This window comes from Chlorocebus sabaeus, chromosome 27 (genome assembly GCF_047675955.1).
Source record: "Chlorocebus sabaeus isolate Y175 chromosome 27, mChlSab1.0.hap1, whole genome shotgun sequence".
Classification (NCBI taxonomy): domain Eukaryota; kingdom Metazoa; phylum Chordata; class Mammalia; order Primates; family Cercopithecidae; genus Chlorocebus; species Chlorocebus sabaeus.
This window is the reverse complement of record NC_132930.1, coordinates 42,567,111-42,589,950: the sequence shown is the minus strand read 5'-3', so window position 1 is coordinate 42,589,950 and position 22,840 is coordinate 42,567,111. Positions and strand designations below refer to the sequence as shown.

At 43.9% G+C, this 22,840-nt stretch overlaps 1 protein-coding gene across 3 annotated transcripts in view; it reads left to right on the top strand.

The window, feature by feature from the left end:
• EVC2 (EvC ciliary complex subunit 2) overlaps nt 1–22,840 on the top strand; it is a 148,398-nt gene that overhangs the window by 45,307 nt on the left and 80,251 nt on the right. For all 3 annotated transcript variants that reach the window (XM_008017936.3, XM_008017932.3, XM_073012516.1), the window contains one exon: nt 1,747–1,886. In XM_008017936.3, the coding sequence (XP_008016127.3) occupies nt 1,747–1,886 (140 nt within the window). The remainder of the gene's footprint in view (nt 1–1,746; nt 1,887–22,840) is intronic.

The window sequence follows — 22,840 nt, the reverse complement described above, 5'->3', positions numbered from 1 at the left end:
AAGGTGATATGCCCCTGGCATGGCGTCTGAAGGCCAGCAGAAGGACTGGGGGTGTTGGCTGGTGGGTCTTGGGTTGGTGGGCACTGCAGTGCTCAAGGAGGGGACATGGCAAAGAACCAACCATGCAAGGGCCCCTGCTGTGACTCGTTGTCAGCCAGAGGTGCACCACCTTGGCAGGAACATATATCATCTTTCTCCCTCACTTTAGCTTGAAAACACTGAGGTCCATGAGGTTAAACAACTTGCTTAACGTGGCCAGGCACAGGCTGGGACCCAGCTTCTGGGGACCCCCTCTCCCTGGAGGCTGAAAATTCCACCCCAGCCTAGGTGAGGAGCCTGTTACGCATTTTGTCCCTGCTTCTTGGAGGAGAGGATTGTCATTTCAAAATGAGGTCAGCCCACAGTCTCCTTGGCGGGCAAAAGTGAGAAGAAAAACGGCCCATCTAATCAGACCTTGTACTGATTCTCCCAAAGCTGTTATCAATCAGAGGAACTAAACGCACCCCGCTGCTTTGATGTCGGAGCAGGATTCATTTTCCAGAGATTAGGGCAGATCATGAGAACTGCACAGAGGGAAGCAAGAGTATGAATTTGATTTAAGGCCTAAAGACCCTTGCAGTACTTATTTCCTGGCATCACAGAATGAACTCTTTTCACATTTTTCTTTATTTTTTTGCCAGCATAGTAGTGGTCAGTGGTCTGCTGTAAAACAGAAGGCAGCCTTCAGAGTTGGATTGGGATCAAAAATCAACCGGACTCTTTTGAGCTATGTGTGGCCTTCAATAACGTTATTTCACTTCTGTGAACCTCAGTTTTCCTATTTGTAAAGTGGGAGCACCAACACTTCCTTGTTGTAACAGCTTCATGGTAACACAAAGAAAGCACTGAAAATAATATCTGCCACAGGGACAAGAATTGGTATAGGTTAGCTATAACAATCATGCATTTTTGCAGTGTTAATGATACTGGAGATGAAACAGATCTATCTCTTATCCAATCAGAGGGTTGGGCTTATTTATCTTTAATATCACTTCCAGCTCACAATCCTATATTCTTTTTCTTTGTTTTTTTTGAGACAGAGTCTCACTCTGTTGCCCAGGCTGGAGTGCAGTGGCGCAATCTTGGCTCACTACACCCTCCACCTCCTGGGTTCAAGCGATTCTCCTGCCTCAGCCTCCTGAGTAGCTGGGATTACAGGCGCCTGCCACCACGCCTGGCTCATTTTTGTATTTTTAGTAGAGACGGGGTTTCACCATGTTGGCCAGGCTGGTGTCAAACTCCTAACCTCAAGTGATCCACCCACCTCAGCCTCCCAAAGTGCTGTGATTACAGGTGTAAGCCACCACGCCCCGCCCAATCCTGTATTCTGATTAGAAACCAACCAGATCTCTGATGTCGAGGTCCACCATACCCGTTGTGAGGTCTCCTCTACCTGATAATGATAAAGATGATGACAGTGAAATATTTTATAGGTCTTACAGGTTGAAAAGTTCTTTCTTTCCATTGTTCCACTTTACTTACACAATGTCCTCACGTAGGGCTATTGGAATTACGATCCCATTTCTTTGCAGAGAAAACGGAGGCTCAAGGACATTTGCAAAAGTTTGTCTGAGTTTACCGTGTTCACAGTGGTGGGGCTGATTGGGTACTCTGACTGCAGACCCCTGGCCTTCCCTCCTGGCTTTCTCAGCACATGGAATTTACAAGAAGGCCCAATCAATTATTATTTCTGCAATTCTCCTGAAGGTTTGGCAGTACGACAGCAAGCTGGAACCCTTGCCGTTCACCTCAGCTGATGGCGTGAATGAGGACCTTTCCCTTAACGACCAAATGATAGACATTCTGTCTTCTGAGGACCCTGGGAGCATGCTTCAAGCCTTAGAAGAGTAAGAATTCTAAATCCCATTATACTTCCACAGATGTGATGAATGTTTTAACGACAGTGACGTAAGACCAAACACTGAGTATATTTCATTCATTCAGTTAATCATTTGTCACTCTGTAGTCATAATTCAACAACTGCTATTCACTGAATGTTTGGCATCTAGGAAAAGAAGTGTAGAAGCCATACTTCCTGCTCTAAGGAAGTCTGATCTAGTAGGAAAGACTGAAACATAAACAGAAGTGACCACAAAATTGGGTGACCACTATGCTAATGGGAAGGTCAGGGGTGGCAGAGCACAGAAGAGGAAGTAATTACTTCTGAGAAAGTCATAGAAATGCTTCCCAGAGGTGGTGGCATTGAACTATTTTTTTTTTTTTTTTTTTTGAGACGGTGTCTCACTCTGTCGCCCAGGCTGGAGTGCAGTGGCGTGATCTTGGCTCACTGCAAGCTCCACCTCCCGGGTTCTCACCATTCTCCTGCCTCAGCTTCTCGAGTAGCTGGGACTACAGGCGCCCACCACCACATCCGGCTATTTTTTTTGTATTTTTAGTAGAGACGGGGTCTCACCATGTTAGCCAGGATGGTCTTGATCGCCCGACCTCGTGATCTGCCCACCTCAGCCTCCCAAAGTACTGGGATTACAGGCGTGAGCCACCGCACCCAGCCTGAACTAATTATTTTTTTTTTAAATGTTTTATTTATTTTTAACTTTTAAGTTTAGGGATATTGTATAGGCTTGTTATATAGGTAAACTCATGTCACAGGGGTTTGTTGTACAGATTATTTCATCATCCAGGTATTAAGTCTAGTACTCAGTTAAGAGGGAGAGAATATGAATTGATTCTGAAAGCTTATGAAGAAGCTTTCCAAATTGATTAAGCATGGAAACGATTTTCAGACAGAGGAAAGAAAGGGCAGATGTAAGGATGTGAAAGGAGCAAGGTGCGTTTGGTGAGATGTCAGTAGTCAAGTGTGGCTGATGTGCAGATTGGGGTATTAAGTATAGAAAATAAAGAAGAAGCAGCAGGGGAGAAAGGCCAGACTAGGTGATGTGACTGTATGCTGAACTGAATTCAGTTCTTCTTACATAGTTAATGAATATTAACATCATACTTCCTATGTGCAATAGCAGATAGTGCCAGACACTGTCTAAGAACTTTACAGAACTAACTCGTATGATCCTCTTAACAAGCCTTTGAAGTAGGTATTGCTCTCTGTAACATATTATGGATGAGAACTTGAGAGAGGTTAAGTCACTTGCCCAAGGGCATATACTAGTAAATCATAGGTTCAGGTTTTAAACTCAGGTCATCTGCTCCATTGTCCAGGCTCTTAATCATTGCCCAAGATTTCTCCCGGATGGACACATGGGTCACAGTCTAATAGGTAACCTTAACTAGATAAGGTTCATCAGCATGGCCTTGCCATTCCTTCTTTCCTTTCAACAGATATTTAAGATGACTTCTTTATGTTTTCTTTAATTTTCCTTTTTTTTTGCCAAAACTCTCAATCTCATTTTTTTATTTACTCTCAAACAAAATTATTTTAAAGTCGCTGTCTGAAGACGTTATTATCTGTACCCTCATTCTGTGTCTGTTATCTAGAGTACCACTCAGTGTTTGATCATATTTTCTTGTCTCATATCTCTGTGTATTTTTGATTATGTGCTAGACATTGTATATGAAGTTGAAAAGACAATCTGAGGACGAGGGTGATGTTATCTTCTTCTAAGTGGCTAGTAGCATAATTATGGATTATATTAATCCAATCAGAGATTGAGATCATTCAAAGCTGGGCTTCATTTCTCCCAGATCAAATTCTTATTTGGTTGTATCTGATTATTTTTATTTTAACATGCTTTGCTTTCTTGTTATACTGCTGATGATTAATAATGGGGCCAAATGTGAACTCTTCATATTGGATATCATTTACAGGAAACCTTTTTTATTCTAGGTTCAAGATTTATAGCTCTCTGCCCACACATTGCCCACTGGAGGGTAATTTCTGGGAATTTGGAATCATCAAGATGACAATAAACTATAATGCCTTATGTTTTCAGATAAAATACCTTATGTTTATGTCACTTTTAGAAATGTGCACACCCCTTATTTAATTTGGTGCTCATGTCACACCCCTTATTTAATTTGGTGCTCATCATACTGCTTTTTGGTATGGCATCTTATTTTCAGTGTTTGATAGTCGAAGCAGCTGAGGCTCAGCTAGGTTGAGAGGTTTACCCACAGCAGTACATCTGGTGAGTGAAGAATGGGACTTGAGTTTCCTCACTGTTTAGGCTCAGGCACGTTTATAATTTACAGACGTTCTCTGAGCCCAGTTCTCTCATCTCTCAAACGGGGAACCCATAACCTAGAGCCTCGGGATACTGTCATGTGTAATGATGTGAAAGAGACTTGTGATAGGGACGTGTCCTTATGGTAATAGCTGCTGTGAGCCCTGGTCAGATTAGCAGACCCTAAAGAGAAGTGGTCAGGGTGATTCGCTCTTCCTTGAGTCTTTCTCAAGAAAACTGAAAGCATACTGAACATGGGAGACCTGGGGAGCAAAACTGAGCAGCTTCCTGATCCTCCCTGGGTCCGAGAAATGGTGTCCTGTGACACAAAGAGGTAGATCCTAGGTAGAATCAGAAGCAGCTCTGTGTCATGCTTTTCAGGAGCAACTACCTACTGGCCTGAGAGAAGAGCCCCGCTATGTCTGACTCATTCCACTTTGTGAGCTCAATGACTGTTCTCAGAAGAAAGGGACTCCCCTCTTGTTTGAATGGGTGCTCCTTCTTCACTGGGTGCCTGGTGAAGAGCCAGGCCTGGAGCCTCATAAGTGCAGGGCTGACCTTGTACCGAGAGGGGAGTCAGGGCTTATTCATCCGTTTCTGGGTGCCAGTTGTATGGCTTGGTTAATTAAGCCTTGTGCAGCCATCCAGATGCCATTCTTCATTTTCACTTAATTCCCTAATCAGAATGCCAAGTATTACAAATTAAAATTTGCCACCTTGTCTAAAGTAGTAGGGAGAAATGGACGAGCAGTGGAAGGCAAAGTTATTGGCAGAGGTTCATAAATGTCACTTACTATATTAAGTGGTGTGAGCAGCTAATTATCAAATGACTTCAGAGCAAAAAGTCTGTTTTCTTACAAAATATGAAAATGACAAGTAGAGTAAAAAGATTTGGATCATGCAATCAGCACCTGGATATTTAATTTGCAAGTATGCGGTACTCCATAACCTTCCGATTAAAGTAATTAGTACTTTAAAATAGGAAAGTATTAATCCTCCTGTCTTTGTTTTTTATTCAAAAAGTAATGGGGCATAAGAAGCCCAGTCTTTATCCCTACATTATATGAAATTATAAGCAGCTGCTGCAGTTTGCCAGTCCTGATGCTTGAGTACAATAGGAATGTTGAAGTTTATAATGGTTTTGTTCTTGCACCTCTGGAATTTTATATTCATTTTTCTTGGGAGCTTGTCTTATTTTGCCTGAAGAGTGTTTAGCATTGATTATCAAGCTTGCACTGAGAGTGTTCAGCTTGTGAGCTAAATTCATTCCTCTCTTCCTCTCCCCCAGCTTCCCATCCTCCCTCCCGTCCCAACATTCAATATTTATTGAACTCCAGTTCTGTTTCAGGCATTGTGGTTGGACACTAGTTTTAGGAACCCAGTCTTTTTTTTTTTTTTTTTTTTTTTCAATTATAGCATTGCCAATTACTTTTAATCTTTTCATCTTGCTGTATAGTCCTGGTTAGATGCTCCCAGAAAGAAAATGTCACTCAGAATGGCAGGAGCTTAGTATGCGTGGAAATCTGTGATACACTCCCCACTAAAAATAGCATTTTTCTCTGGCACATCAGTTATCCCATTTGTAATTCTAACATGAAGCTTAGCTGGGATTCGAAATATGCCATTAGGTGACTTGATTACCCCCTCATTTCAAGCCCCATCAGAGCCATAACTTTGCTGTATCCTGCTGAGTTATTTTTGACGAAGCGCATTTCCTAGGTGTGCGTGGTGGTTTTTACATTGCTTATTCATAGGCTGTCTTACAGAGAGGATTTGAGGAAGGACTATTTCCTTTGATTTTTATCAGGCTCCTTGACTGTGGTTATAATGGAGGTGGACTCAGTCTCAGCACATGCTGGGACCAGGAGGAAGGAGGAACTAGGCAGGACTGGCTGGTTCTGGAAGCTTCTAGGGGCATAGAGTGCCGATCGTGTTTTAGCTCTAGCCTTACTCTAGGCCTGACCACTCCACACACCTCTCGCCTGTGATCTTATTTAATTCTCACAACTCTCCCGTTTTAGACCAGGAAACAGGTTCAGAAAGGCTTATTGGTTTTTCCCTAAGGTCACACAGGTAGTAATGGATTTGGCTTAGGCCTGAGTGTTTTCAATCTTTTCTTCTATTGACCGAACAGCTTTTTGAAAAGACTGAGCTTAGATGTTTCAGAGAGTCAAAGAACATAAGACAAAAAAAGAAGTTCAGATCTATATCTGTTTCCTCTATTATTAGAACAAGCTTAGGACTCTTTCTGGATGCTACCAACATTGCCTCTAAACTCTCTCGAAATCGTGTTTGTACAAAGTAAGTGTTTCATGAGTATTTGTCGAATTGAGGCTTTTAAATATGTGTGTTTAGTAGTTTTTTATGTGCCAACCATATGGTATATTTTTACAACTTCTACTCTTTTTATTCGTTGTAAACACTTTAGAGAAATGATTTTGTTCCTCATCTCTAAAAACCTGAAGCCCAGGGAAATTAAACAACTCATCCAAGATTCTTTTGTTCAGTTGTTCTTTGATTGGGTTGCTGGTTCATGCATGCAGTACTTTTTAAAAAGTAATTAATGGATTGATGAATCCAACAGATTCTTGCTGAGGGCTCCTTCTGCACCAAGCACTGTGGTAGATCCAAGACTTGTTTGCCGGACACTAGCAAGTGTCTTGGTTTTTGTCCTTATAGAGCTTACACAAGCACATACAACTCTGTGCACTGGTAATTCTTTGATTCTACACTGTGGTCAGAGCTATGAAGGGACAAGGGGCTCTGTTAAAGAATCTTGGAGAGGACGCTTCTAATGGAGGCTTGTTAAGCTGAGAGCTGGTGATGAGCATTTTGGAGTGGGCAGCATGCATAGGAGGTAGGAAGGGATGTGGACATTTGAGGACCCAAAAGAGGACCAGGCCAGGGTGGGAGGTGTAGATGGCACAGAGATTGAAGAGTCATTAGAGCCAGTGAGGGGCCTTCCCTGCAGCAACACTGCCTCCATTCTTTATCCTGAAATTCTAATTTTCTTCACAACACTCAAGGCTTCCAGAAACTACCTTATTTTTTCAAATTAATGTTGTTGTATTTCGTCTTACCCACCTGGGCAGTAAGTCCTGTGAGTGCAGGGACCTTCTGTCTTGCTCGCTGATTCATCCCCAGTGCCTCCAACAGTGCCTGGCACGGTAGGTACCACTACGCAGTAGGTACACATTACACTTGGTGGAATGCTATAATTGAAAATCACCTGCAGAGAAAACTTGAGGCTATAAGGTACTTGATAGCAAAGACTAGGAGGAGGTGCAGCATTACTGAAACCAGAAGACAACACAACACGTTTCCAGATGTGATGTGGCCCTTCAGGCTACCCAGCTTCCTCCAAGGATGTCCTGTGGCTGGGACACCCTTGCAGGGAGATTCTGTTTGATGGAAGGACTGGACAAGAGTTGGGCCATCATCTGTCATGATAGGAAGGATGGCAGAGTCTATGTAGATGCAGCAGGTGTGTGGCTTGCAGAGGGAACATGGGATGAACCTGTCAGATGCTTCTCAATGAAGCTCAAGGTGAGGACAGCAGGGGAGGAAATGGTGGGAATGTAGAAAAGTATGAAACAGTCCTGACCATGGGGAGGTGGCTTACTAGAGAAACCCAGACTTGCTGAGCAGCATGGACTGCCCGTGTGAGGCTGGTGGGCTTCCCTGCCTGGATGAGGTGCCTTCCCCTGCAGTGGTCTCAGTAGTCTGGGTGGAGGCATGGAGGCCACTGTTGGGCGTGGCATAGAGCCCAGTGGTTAAAACCCAGGCCTGACTGCTGGGGTTGAGTCCCAGCTCTGCCACTTACTGCGTTGGTGACTCCAGTTGCCTTATCTATACAATGGGATGCAGTGCTGACCTTACCCCGGTGCCAGGACCAGAGCTGGCCTGGAGAGCTTTTCCAGGTGAGAGGGAGAGGGATAGGGACTTAACTATATTAGTATCCTGTGGCTGCTGTAACAAATGACCCTGACCTTGGTGATTTCACTCAACAGAAACTCACCCTGTCACTGTTCTGGAGGCCAGAGTCCCAGATCAGTTTCTCTGGGCTGAAATCAAGGTATCTGCAGGGCCATGCTCCCTTCAAATACTCTGGGAGGGTTGTTCCTGCCTCTTCCAGCTTCTGGGGCTTCCAAAACCGCAGCACTTCTTGGCTTGTGGCCAACTTACTTCCGTGTCTGCCTGCATGTGGCCTCCCCTTCTTCTGTATGTATGAAATCTCCCTCTGCCTCTCTCTTAGGAGGCCACTCAGGACTGGATTTAGGGCTCACTGGATAATGCAGCATAGTCTCCTCGTGTCAAGATCCTTCACTTAATTATATCTGCAAAGGCCCTTTTCCCTTCGAGGGTCACATTTCCAGATTCCAGGAATTAGGGCTACAAATCTTTGGGTGGAAGTGATCACAACATCTCAAGAGGATGAGGAAGGAAGTGGAGACTTGAGGGGCCTTGAGAAGAAGTAAAAGGAGGAGGTCAGTGGGTTAGAGGACTTGAAGGGGTGTGTCAGAGAATGGTTTCTGGAATGTTTCCGAGGAGCTGAGGGGTGTTTTTAGACATGGGAATGCTGGGAACGGTTACCTCTTCATCAGCAATAGTTGGTCCAGGGCTCAAACCCAGGTCTTCTGACTCCAAGGCCGGGACATCCTCTGGTGCTTCCTGGCTGTTTGCAGACCATTTGGTGGAGATTCTTCTTGGATCATGCAAGAGGAGACTCACAAAGAGGAAAGGGCCTGAGGTCTGAGTGGAGGCAGCACTTCTCTGAGACCAGAGCGCAGCTCCCCCACCTCCCCTGCTTCCCTCAGGGTTCAGTGGGATAGACGTGGTTCCTTGCACATGGCAGATGCTCAGGAAATGCTTCTGGAATTGAATCATCTCACTTCATGACCCGTTGTGAGATATTCCACTGGAGGTCCTTGTGGGGTGGTGGTCAGTTTTACAAGGCTTAAAAATAATGCCCATCTCTTTCCCTTCCAAGTTCTAAGCTATTTTAAAACTCTGACCCCCTCCCTCCCTCCCTCTCTTCTTTTCTTTCTCCCTTCTTCCCTCCCTTCCTTCTCTTCCTTCCATTTCTTCTTCCATATGGATTAAACATTTGGTCCATGCCAGGGACTGTGCGTGCGTGCTCTCCCTCCGAGGTTCTCAGCACAGTCTGTGATGCTCGGACTGTGACTGTTTCCCATATTAAATCCTGTCCCTTTGGTGGCGCAGGCCTGGTGGCACCAGGTGAACCTCAGAAAGCACGTCTGGGCTGGGTCTCAAGGGCCATTAGGACTTGTCAGAATGTGCATGGGGCATTTCCAGCAGGGGGAACGAGTGCCAGAGGAACATGTGCAGGAGGCTGGACACATGGCTGGTGGTGGGGAAGAGGCCTTACTCTCTGAAAGAAGGTCGTCGTGGACCCTTGAATCTCTCCTCACTCCAGCCCCATGATACAGATAACCCGTGTCTAGGCCCTTGTACCTTTCTGGAAGGATCAGTATCAGAGTTCACCTGGAGCACCAGATGGTTGGCAGGAGCAAAGGTCAGCTAAGGTGGACAGCAGCCCTATCCTCAAACCTGATCCTCGCTTCTGGATTTCCTGAGAGGTGGTGGGTTCCTGTGCAGCACCCGACATGGCGGGATTCTTATGGAGTTTGTAAAGGGGCCACTGGAGAGCAGAGCAGAGCAGAGCAGAGGGAATGCCTGCTGGGTTCCCACGGCAAGTCTCACTGTCTTCTTCCAGCAAGGTGAGGGTTTCTTGAGGAGTTCTGTCTGACAAACACCTTCTGTTCTTTTGGCAAGTGTTTACTGTGCTCTCCCTCAGCGCTAGGCACAATGTAGGCTGGGTGCTGGGGAGGAAGCCAAGAAAAGCAGGGAGCCTGTCCATGCCCACTGTCTGCAGGGAGAGAGGGCTCATGTGCCGAGAAGCATGGTGCAGGGTACAGCGCAAGGTGGAACCACCATTGCAATGGCAGCTTCCACCCCACCCGTGACACTCAGCATGTATCTCACTCTGTCCCCAACTGCTCATTCTGCTCAGTTATGGCCAGCGGGGCCCGACTCAACGACAGAGTGACTTCCTTCAGTGGCCTGGAATGGTGCTCTTACACTCCCGGACACAGATTAACCATGCCCCGCACGCCCAGGCCAAGCCTGGGTTCCAAGTTTCCTCAACGGCATAGTCCATAGGATTCTCCTCACTCCAGGCACCGGGTGGAATTCAGAAAACATCAGCAAAACTCCAGCCACCCCTGCAGTGATGCCCCTGGGCTCCAGGCCTGCACTGCCGTTGCCCACCAACGATTGGAGGAAACCCTTGGAAATGAAAGGGAAGGGCAGATGGGCAGAGTCGCCTTAGGGAACGGAGAAGCTGACTGCTAAGTTGAAACCTCAAGGATGTAAATGCAAGAAAGAGGCATCTCCAGTGAGAGGTCCGCTCTGGCATGTGGATTCCAGAACCCAGAGAAATTCATGTGTGCCCCCCTTCTCTCAAAGAGGAGCTTCTGAGAGACCCCTCAAAAATTGCAGTTTCTGCCGTGGGGCCTTCCCTGGGCTCCAGGGCTGACTCCAGGCCCCCTCTTCTCCCTAGAGGTTATATAGGCTGTTTTCAACTTCTTTTTTTTGAGACGGAGTCTCACTCTGTCACCAGGCTGGAGTGCAGTGGCACAATCTTGGCTCACTGCAACTTCCGCCTCCCAGGTTGAAGCGATTCTTCTGCCTCAGCCTCCTGAGTAGCTGGGATTACAGGCACACACCACCACGCCTGGCTACTTTTTGTATTTTTAGTACATACAGGGTTTCACCATGTTGGCCAGGCTGGTCTAGAACCCCTGACCTCAGGTGATACGTCTGCCTCAGCCTCCCAAAGTGCTGGGATTACAGGCATGAACCATCGTGCACAGCCTGTTTTCAACCTCTTGTTTCAAGTTCCCGTTGCAGCTCCAGATTCTTGGCATCTCAGTGCTGAAGAGAGGGTGGGCCTCATTTGTAACAGGCACATACTAAGGAGTCCAGCTCTACTTTTTGTTTACTTAACAGATTATATTTTAGCACAGTTTTAGATTTGTGGAAACATTGAGAGGAGAACACAGAGAGAGTTCGCATTATCTCCCCTACCCAGTTTACCCTAGAACTCATGTCTTATATTAGCATGCTACATTTGTTACAGTGAATGATCCAATATTGATACATTATTATTAGCTAAAATTCACAGTCTGTTCAGATTTCCCTCATTTTTACCAAATGCCCCTTTTCTCTCCAGAGGAAAAGGCTTTACCAGGGCCTTACCTTTCTTAGGGGAAAGAACATTTTCCCAGCTCATGAGCTAAGAGCTAACCTGAAGATAAAGCAATTATACCTTCCCAGGAAAACAGAATCTTAGAATCTGGATACTGCACAGGATCTTAGCGGTCGTCTGGCCCAAATTCTCGGCTAGAGCAGGAATAGTCTCTGGTATGCCTAATAGATGGCCAGCCCATTTCTACTTGGATGTTGTCATGGATGGAGAGGGACTACAGTACCTTCAGGGTTGCTGTTATGGGTGGAATTGCGTCCCCTCACAAAGCTATGTTGAAGTCGTAACTCCTGGGACCAGTGAGTGTGACCTTATTTGGAAGTATAATCTTTGCAGTTGTAACCTCACTAAGGTGAGGCTATTAGGGTGGGCCTTGATCCAACATGACTGGTATATTCATAAGAAGAGAGAAATCTGGACATAGACACAGGACGGACACCATGTGAAGAGAGGCACACACTGAAATGATGCAGCTACAAGCTAAAAGGGTTGCTGGCAACACCAAGCTGGCATGGAACGAATCCTCCCTCACAGCCTGCAGGAGGAACCATCCCTGCCAACACCTTGACTTTGGGCTGTTGGCCTCCAGAACTGGGAGGGAATAAATGTTGATCTAAGCCATCCAGCTGATGGACTTGGCTACATAGGAAAGTACCCTAGGAAACAAGTACATCTCCCTAAGCCACACCTTCTGAACCAGAACCTGAGAGCAGGCCTGGGGAGCTGCATTTTGTATCTTCAAATCATTCTTGTACATTCTGATGTGTAATAGTTTGAGAACTTCTGCAGGAGAGCAGAGTACCCCAAAGATGCATCCTCTGGTTGGCTCAGAGTTGAGTCACAAGAATCCCCATCTAAGGCTGCAGACCCTCCCTGCTACCTCCCTCACCTTGGGGTTTTTATCCACCAGCAACCCTTGCCGGCTGGAGGATGCTCCTGAGGACCTTAATTTCCTAGCACAGCTGCCTACTGTTTGCATGAGCCGACACCTTCATCTCGGCCTTCTGGTCTCCGAGCTGTGAGGTGACACATTTCTGTTGGTTGAAGCCACCCACTTTGTGGTACTTTGTTACAGCAGCAGTCACAGGAAACACATGCAGTTCTCCATCTCAGTGCTGGGCAGCTGACATTCCCGAAGGGTGCATCTGTCCTTAACCAGCAATCCATTTATACAGTGTCGCATGTGGTAAACATGGTGTTTACTACAAACAGGTGGCTGAATTGCGGTGCCATCCTAATGCAGCCTCCCCCCACCTCCACATTAGTCCCTATGTGGGACTTCTCCCCTCTCCCTCCTGGAGCTCTCCACCTCTTCCCATCTCATCAACAGCACCTGAATCTCAGCCATTGCCATTTCTTTCTTGGCCTCTGCCACCAACTTCACGTCCATCCCTGACTGTCCAGTCCATTCACACACCAGCCAGAGGTACCTTTTCAGTGAATCCGGTTGGGCCACCTGTGCTGAAAAGCCTTCACCAGCTTTACCCTGTTCCCTGGTAAAACCCAAATCCCCACCATGGCCTGCAAGACTCCGTGTCAGAAGCCTAAGGCTGTTTAGCCTGGATTGGTGATATTTTGTGTTCATCTGATCATAATCATCAGATATCTGGAAGGTTGTCATGGATAAGACAGTGGAAACTGGGGCAGTGATGGAAATTTTAGGGATATAAATGTCAGCTAATTATGAAGAAGGCCTTTCTGCTTCTCTAAGCTCTTCTATAAGGGGAGTTAGCCTGGAGGGGCAGCTAGCTCCCCATTGTGGTGGGTGCACGTGGCAGAGGCTGGGGACTGCCTGGCAGAGAAGATGTTGAGAAAACGCAGGTATTGGTTGGAAAGGTGACTTAGCTGACATCCAAGGTTTATTCCATTTCTAAAGCCACCTATACATTTTCCATCCTGCAGTTGTTTCCTATAATCATCATCTAACCTTCAGGTAGAGCACAATTTGCCTTTTCAAATAAGGGTTTCAAATGTTATCTCTCCACCTACCTACCTATCAATCATTCATTCATCCACTAATCCATCCATCCATCTACCCACTCACCCATTCACTTGTTCTTCTACCTACCCATGTGCCCATGCACCTACTCTTTCACCCATCCATCATCCATTTACTCATCTGTCCTTCCACCCATGCATCCATCCACCCATCTTTTTCACCCACCCATTTTTTCATTCATCTATTCGTCCATCCATCCTTCTCTCTACTCATCCACCCATCTGCCCCTCTATCAATTTTCCCATTCACCCACCTGTCCACCTGTCATCCATCCATCTATATATCCATCCACTCACCCATTTATCTATCTATTATCCATCCTTCATCTACCCATCCAATCTTCCATCCAGCCAGTCAGTCATCTATCAACCCATCTATTCACCTACCCATGCATTCCTCCATTCATTTCATCCATCATCCATTCATCCATTCATCCATCTATCCCTCCATCTATCCATCCATCCATTCATCCACCTTTCCATCTATCCATTCACCCATCTGTCCATCTATCCATTCACCCTTGCAGCCATCCACCCATCCATCCATGGGTTTACCATGTTTCCCCTGCATCATCTTTTCTCTGCCATAAAGAATGAGATCAAGAAAGACATGCCAGACATAACAACAGCCACAACAATGAGAAGTCACGTTTTCCAGCATCTGTTCTGTGCCAGAGACTGGGCTAAGTGCTTCATGTGCCGTTTTGAGACAGTAGGACAGATGGTACAGCAAGAACTCTGGAGCAACATGTCATGGGTTCAAATCCCAGTTCTGTCATTTAATAGTAATGTGACTTTGAACAAGGTATTTTAATTTTTCTGTGCCTCAATTTCTTTACTTGTAAGAGAGACATTAATCACCTACCTTATAAGACTTTTTTGTGATGATTAAATGGCTTTTATATATATATAGCAATTAAAACAAAGCCTGATCATAAGAGGCACTATTACTAATCCTCTCAGTGACTCTCATTTGTTGTGGGTGATCATATTCTCACATAGCCAACGGGAAACTAGGCTCAGAGACGTCAGTAACCCACCTGAGCTCATGCAGTTCCTGAGGGGTAAAGCTGAAATTAGAAGCTAAGTTAATGTGACTTCCAAGCCCATGCTTCCAAATATAACAAAATTTTACCTTCCAGGAAAAGTTGATTAGGATATGTGCAAAAGAGAGTTAGGAGGGAAGCACAGGAAGGACAGGGAGGATTTGAGGCAGAGAGAGGTAGTTCCTCTTCTCCTTTTTGCCTCTTCCAGGGCTGACCGGTCTGTCACAGTCTGGCAGTGGGTGGAGTAGGCAGTGGGCAGTGATGTGGAAACCCCAGGAGGGAAGAGTTAGTGGCATCTGTCTGCATCTTTTCCCCCTTTAAGGAATAGGGCCTGGAGAGGGAAGGCCCAATCCCACTTCTAAACATAGAAATCTTTAAGAGGAAAATTGTCAGCAAGGAAAGATGCAAACTGCTGACCTCTTATACCTTAGAGTCTAGGTTTTACCAAACTAGAAATTTAATAGTTTGTCATAAGTCTTATTGGTGTTTTGCTCATGTAGGTGACTATTTTTACTCTCATTTAACCTCTCATTACAATTTGGACAGCTAATATACTCAGGAGGTATTTTTCTTCTCAAATTTCCATTGTCCATGCCTGCAAATGGATAGTTTATTAACATGATTGATGGTCCCAGAGAGGAATCTTGCAGCATTATCTGTCCATTGGAATTACCTTCTGATGAGGAAAATTTCAGTTTCACTCATATTGAATTGGTTTTGGGGGTCTGTTGTGCTTACACCTGCTACCTTGAAGATGCCAAATTTATATGGTAAAAAAAAATGGCCATGGTGATTTCATTTTCCTTCTGAATTAATTATCCACCATGTTGATTAATGAGTCCTCTTTCAATTTCTGGAAAACATTTGCTGCATGTACATCAAATTCTATCCTAATTTTGCTCTGACACCTTGCTTGCCATTTGGTGAGAACCTGATTAATTTTTATGTGAAATAAGAAGAAAGAAAGAAGAATTAATGTCATCTTCTCTCTTTTATCATCTTTTTTTATCATCTTTTTTATCATCTTTTTTTATCATCTTTTTTATCATCTTTTTTTATCATCAATAGCTAATCGAAGTATTAATCAGGTCTTGGATAATTTAAGCAGTACTGTTTCCCCTTAAAAAGATGTTATCGTCGGCAAACCTATTCCCAAGTTTTGATAGCCTACATTTAGTAAGTGGTTCCTGTGTGCCGGACGTGGTTCTAAACTCCTGTGTGAAGTCAGTCACTTCCAAGAGGAATATCACTTGGACAGTTTGTGTATGTAGCAAAACTGGCCAGAGAAAATATGTTCATCTTTGAAGCACAGTGACAAGATGACATTTTTGTGACCTCGATTTTGCGACCTCAAAAAATGATTGTTCCTGAGAAAGCAGTGGGTGAATCCTGCTAACTTTGCCGAGCTATTGAAGTAGTAAAGACACGTGAGAGTCAGAGCCCTGCATGTGTAGCCCAAAGTGTCTCTGTCCGCCTCATGGGATCGTTAGGGACTTTTAGGGGAGTGGAAAAATGTGTGTATTTCATTGTTGTCTGAATAATTAAAAATGGCAAAATGCCATAGGGGGCAATGAAAATTTAACTCTTTACCAGTGAACCTGATTCTGTATGGAAATGAAGAATTCTTAATATTTGTTTTCCTCTCTTGCAGCCCTTTGGGAAATTAATGGATAAGAGTTGGCCTCATTAGTGGCATGGTATTTTAATTGATTTAAAGGGACATTTCTTTTGTGGCTTTGGAACACCCTGACAGTTTTTATCATCGCCTCTTCTGACAGATTATCCATAGTGATTAACATTAAAACTGTTACAGTGAAGAGTGCCTCTGAGACTGTCTTCCCAGGCAACTGGGAAGGTGAGCTGTGGGCACCGACTCTATTCTGCAGCCAGTCTTCTGTGAGAGGGAAGAACCAAGAATGAGGAAACTATTATTATTTAGAACCAACAAAGGGCCAGGCTGTGCTGTGTGCCTTCTGTTTCTTCTCTTCTTTAACTCTGAACAACCACCTATGAGGGTGGTCCTCATTGTGCTGGTGTGGAAACTCAGTTCTTTACCCAGGCCCCTTAGCTGGCAGGTGCTTTCACAGCAAACCACTGGTAAAGCAACTGGTACAGCATCTGCCATTTTCCCAGCACAAGCAGCCACACATTCGGTCGTGTAACTGAATGAATTAATGAATGATGGATGGAGTGGTCAAGTAAGATATGTTAGTTTCCTGTTCAGCTGTAACAAATTACCACAAAGTCTGTGGTTTACCACAATATGAATGTATTATCTTAGAGTTCTGGAGGTCAAACTCCAATACAGGTCTGACCAGGTAAAAATCAAGATGTCAGCTTTAGATAGATCAGTGGGGTGGCTATCATTTACAATAATCCATTGCACGTATCAGAATAGCTAGAAGGGAATAATTCTAATGTTTCTAGCATAAAGAAAAGACAAATATTTAAGGTGATGGCTATCCCAATTAACCTGATTAAATCTTGCCACATTAAATGAATGTATTAAATTATCACATGGGCCCAGAAAATGTACATCTGTTACTTGTCAATTAAAAAAAAAGATGTCAGCTCTAGGGGAGGTTCACTTCCTGGCCTTTTCCAGCTTCTTGAGGCTGCCTACGTTCACTGACTTGGGACCCCTTCTTCTGTCTCCAAAGTTGACGTCATCACTCCTATGTCGGCTTCCTTCGCTACATGGCATTCTCCAACTCTGACCCTGCTTCTGCCTGTTTTCCTATTTTAAAAGGCCTTGTTCTTGATCTCAATCTTAAGGTCAGCTGATGAGTAGCCTTAATTCCCCTTTGCCATGAAACCTAACATGTTTGCAGTTCTGGGGATTAGGCTGTGAATGTCTTTGGCAGGGGCACTGTCCTCCCTGCCACATAAGGCTTCTTTTAAGTTGTGAAATCCATTCTGTATGCCTCAGAGTAGAGAAGGGATTTTGTTTTCTGAGCTTGTACAACATTGATTGTTTAGTTCATTTGACATTTAGCCATATACACACTGCCTTGAGGCAGCTCTTGTGTTTCTTTCTTGCTTTGTAACCTGCAAAGCACTCGTTGCATAGACACATGTTCAATAAGCACTTTTTGAGAAAATGAAAGAAGCAAATGAATGACCTGTTGTTTAAAACTAGGCTAAGTTGTGTCTTAAGGGAATGGAAGCTATTTTAATCTAAGATGGTAAAATTTGAGCATCAAAAAGAGTAATGACTGTAGTTGATCAAAACCTACCAAATATATAAAAATCTTTGATTTCATAGTGATGCTATGCAGAGGAAGAGAGGGCTTCCTAGGTTGAGTTAAACATTTGGACTCACAAGACTCTCACAGGGCACTCGTGGCCTCATCTACTCAGAAGGCTTGAGGGTCTGCAACACCACTTGCTGTGAGGACAGCATTATTCCCCTGTGGGTGTCCTTGCCACAGGTCACACAGCAGCCTACACAACTCTTTGGGGGGCATTTTCCTCCTAGATGACACAGGTCAGGTTCAGGGAGATGCAATCCACATCAAGCAGGTGCAGGAGTCTTTCTGGCTTAAAATACTCCTACCCCACAGGTGGCAATATCTTTTGTAACAACTCACAGACATCGCTTCCAAGGGTCCCACAAGAGATGTGCCCAGTTCAAAGAGGCATCTTCCTCAGGGAGGTACAAGGTATGGCATCCCTGTTAGGTATTTAGTTTATTTACCAGTCTTCTCATCCATGTGTAATTTACCAATCTGGCATTATTTTTGCTAAAAGCCATGTTGCCTGGTAACCTATTTGATGTTCTTCCTCTTAGTACGTTTCTGAGTAAGAGTTAACTAAAGCTCAGATTCTCAGGAAGCTGAGAAAAGTTATATAAACCTTTGCCCTCATGCTAAAACATTACAAAACAAGCTGATAAACAAACCCAAACTCATTATTCACCATTGAAGGCTGCTAGACACCAACCCTTTAATTAAAAAATTGATAAAATGCAAGAGAAATAATTATGCAGCTCTCTGAACTTTATGTCAGAGTAACAGAATTGTTGATGAAAGTTCTTTTTGAAGAATTTCAGCTTAAAAATGCAGAAGAAATGATAGAATTAGACAATGTGCATTTTTAAACCCCTAATGAAATCATGGATCTACGTAACAATTAGAAATTTACAGGAAAGAAAAACCATTAAAAAGTGTACAAGGTACATGAATAGACACTTTTCATAAGAAGACATACATGTAACCAACAAACATATGAAAAAAAGCTCAATATCACTGATCATTAGGGAAATGCAAATCAAAACCACAATGAGATACCACCTCACACGAGTCAGAATGGCTATTACTGGCTTATGCCTGTAATCCCAGCACTTTGGGAGGCCGAGGGAGGTGGATCACTTGAGGTCAGGAGTTCGAGACCAGCCTGACCAACATGATGAAACCCAGTCTCTACTGAAAATACAAAATTAGCTAGATGTGGTGGTGCACACCTCTAATCCCAGCTACTCAGGAGACTGAGGCAGGAGAATCACTTGAACCTGGGAGGTAGAGGTTGCAGTGAGCCAAGATCGTGCCATTGCACTCCAGCCTGGGCGACAAAAGTGAGACTCCATCTGAAAAAATAAAAAAATAAACAGGTGTTGGTGAGGTTGTGGAGAAAAAATAATGCTCATACACTGTTGATGGGACTGTAAACTAGTTTAACCATTGTGGAAAACAGTGTGGCAATTTCTCAAAGACCTAAAAACAGAACTACCATTTAACCCAGCAATCCCATTACTGAGTATATACCCAAAGGACTATAACTCATTCTGTCGTAAAGACACATACACGTGTATGTTTATTCCAGCACTATTCACAACAGCAAAGACATGGAATCCATCTAAGTGCCCATCAATGGTAGACTGGATAAAGCAAATGTGGTACATATACACCATGGAATACTATGCAGCCACTGAAAAAGAGTGAGATCATGTCCTTTACAAGAACTTGGATGGAGCTGAAGGCCATTATCCTTAGCAAACTAACTCAGTAACAGAAAACCAAACACCACATATTCTCACTTATAAGTGGGAGCTAAATGATGAGAACACATGTACACATGGAGGGGAACAACAGACATTAGGGCCTATCAGAGGGTGGAGAGTGGGAGGAAGGAGAGGATCAGGAAAAAATAACTAATGGGTATTAGGCTTAATACCTGTGTGACAAAATAATCTGTACAACAGACCCCCATGACACAAGTTTACCTGTATGAAAAACCTGCATATATACCCCTGAACTTAAAAGTTAAGAAAAAAAAAATAAGAGGATGTTAAAATCATTAGATGCATGGTTGATGAGAAATATTAGAATGCAGGGATCATGCTGGCACCACTTGAACGTATGGGTTCACCCTAACCTTACCCTGTAGTATGGACGTAAAGGAAGCACACAGTACAAATATACTACCACTGTGGGGGATGCTGGAAAATGAAAAATGGAACCAGCATATAATCCAGCCATTCCACTACTGGATATATGTCCAAAAGAAAGGAAATCAATATATCAAAGAGATATCTGCATTCTCATGTTTATGACAGCACTATTTACAATAACCAAAATGTGAAATCAGCCTAAGTGCTCTAATGAATAAAGAAAATATGGTATAAATACACAATAGAATGTTTTTCAATCATAAAAAAGAACAAATTCCTATTATTTGAAGCAACATGGATGGACCTAGAGGTCATTATGTCAGGTGAAATAAGCCAGTCACAGAAAGACAGATATCGCATGTTCTCACTCACATGTGAGAGCTAAAAAAGTGGACCTTGTGAAGGTATAGAATAGGATAGTGGTTACTAGAGCCCAGGCATGGGAAGGGGTAGGTTTAGACGAAGGAAAGCAAGAATATAAATAAAATATATTTATTACCACTGAACTGCACACTTAAGGAAAAGATGGTGGCCAGATGTGGCGGCTCACACCCGTAATCCCAGCACTTTGGGAGGCCGAGGCAGGCAGATCACGAGGTTAAGAGTTCGAGACCACCTGGCCAACATGGTGAAACCCTGTCTCTACTAAAAATGCAAAAATTAGCTGGGCGTGGTGGCGGGCGCCTATCGTCCCAGCTACTCGGGAGGCTGAGGCAGGAGAATCGCTTGAACCTGGGAGGTGGAGGTTGCAGTGAGCGGAGATCACACCACGGCACTCTTGCCTGGCAACAGAGTGCAACTCCGCCTAAAAGAAAAGAAAAGAAAGATGGTAAATTATATATGTATATTTTGTCTCAATTTTTAAAGGTCACTCAAAAAAAAGTAAAACCAATTGAATGAAGATCTTCCATCTAACTGTTAATTTACAGGAAATACAGGGAATAGAGAGAGGTACGGTGACACCCATGGAAGCAACTGGTCAAATCCAGAACATGGGACATTCTGCAGGATGGTGGACTGACTTCCCTAATACATCAGTGCTGTAGAAGGAAAGATGGAAGGCTGGAATGTTCTAGAATAAAGGAAACTTAACTGGTATTATGGGATTTTGTTTGGTTCTTGAATTAAATGTTCAATTGTAAAAAGACATTTTGAGACACTTGAGGTAGTCTGAATAATGACAGATAACTAGACATTTCTCCTTATTGGGATTGTTTTAATTTTTTTTAAATTTTGAGACAGTCTCACCCCTGTTGCCCAGGCTGGAGTGCCATGGCCCAATCTTGGCCCACTGCAACCCCCGCCTCAGCCACCCAAGTAGCCGGGGTTACAGGCGCCTGCCACCACACCTGGCTAATTTTTGTAGTTTTAGTGGAGACGAGGTTTCACCATATTGGCCAGGCTGGTCTTGAACTCCTGGCCACAATTGATCCACTCCCCTTGGCCTCCCAAAGTGCTGGGATTATAGGTGTAAGCCACTGCACCCGGCCTGTTTTAAATATTTTATATATAATAATGACAGTGTAGGGAATCACACTCTACCTCTGCCCTCTTAGGGGTCCCAGCTGGGCCTGAGAATTAAATTGATTAATTGTTAGATTAACAGGAAAACAACATGCAAATTTAATATAAGTTTGACATGACACTGGAGCCCACGTAAGGAAATGAAGACCCAAAGACATGGTTAGAGGTGAATGGTAATATGCTGAGCTGGACAAAGAATAGCACGTTGTGAAAAAACAACTAAATTATGTGGTGAGGCTAAAGGCAGGTAAGAATTATTTTACCAAGATCTATTTTTACAGAATTATGTTGGTCTCAACTTTTCATGCTTGATGATAAGAATGTTGCTTTCCTTCCAATATAGGGATGGCATCATTCATGTGGGAATTTCATCCATCTACTTTTAAGAAACAGGTTGGACCAGGCGCGGTAGCTCACGCCTGTAATCCCAGCACTTTGGGAGGCCGAGACGGGCGGATCACGAGGTCAGGAGATCGAGACCATCCTGGCTAACATGGTGAAACCCCGTCTCTACTAAAAAATACAAAAAATTAGCTGGGCGTGATGACAGGCACTGATAGTCCCAACTACTCGGAAGGCTGAGGCAGGAGAATGGCATGAACCCAGGAGGCAGAGCTTGCAGTGAGCCAAGATTACACCAATGCACTCCAGCCTGGGCAACAAAGTGAGACTCGGTCTCAAAAAAAAAAAAAAAAAAAGAAACAGGCTGAAGCTCAGAGTGATCTGGTACTTGCTAATTTGTTTGTCTTTGGAGGCATCTTTAGCTGAAAATAGTCAGTATGCCAGAACACCACATTTTGGGGTAGTATATTTTACCACCCTTCAGCAACAAGGTTAGGTAAAGTAGATATGCGTGTACATATTCATATAGACAAGTTACTCAATACATAGACATACACACATCTCTCTGTCTGTTGATCGGTCTGTCTACGTATAACTCCTTGACAGTTAAAGAAGCACGGTGAGGTGTTTATAGGTAAAATGACAGATCTGATATTTGCTTTAAATTGCTCAAACATGAAAGGCAGTAGAGAAAACAAGATTGGTCAATATTGACGAGTTTTGAACCTGGTTAATGTGGAAGTCATATACTGAAGCCCTTGCAAATTTTATAATAGTTTTCTTAAAACCCTTGTATTTTTACAATTGTACACCATTCAAATTATCAAAGATGTTTGACACGGTGGAGGTGGGGCTAAGTGTGAGGATCCTGATGTATGGCTGGGGGTCTCTTCTGGAAAGCAGTTTGTCTGGATGTGACAGGAGACTTATGGATGTCGCTGACATCTGACCCACCAGTTCCTCTCGTGGGAATCCATACTGAGGAAATTATTGTGAATATCAAGAGCTCTGTAAAAAGTGATTTGCTTCAGGATTATTTTAGATTTTGAAATTTGCAAGTAATCCAAATGTGCAACCA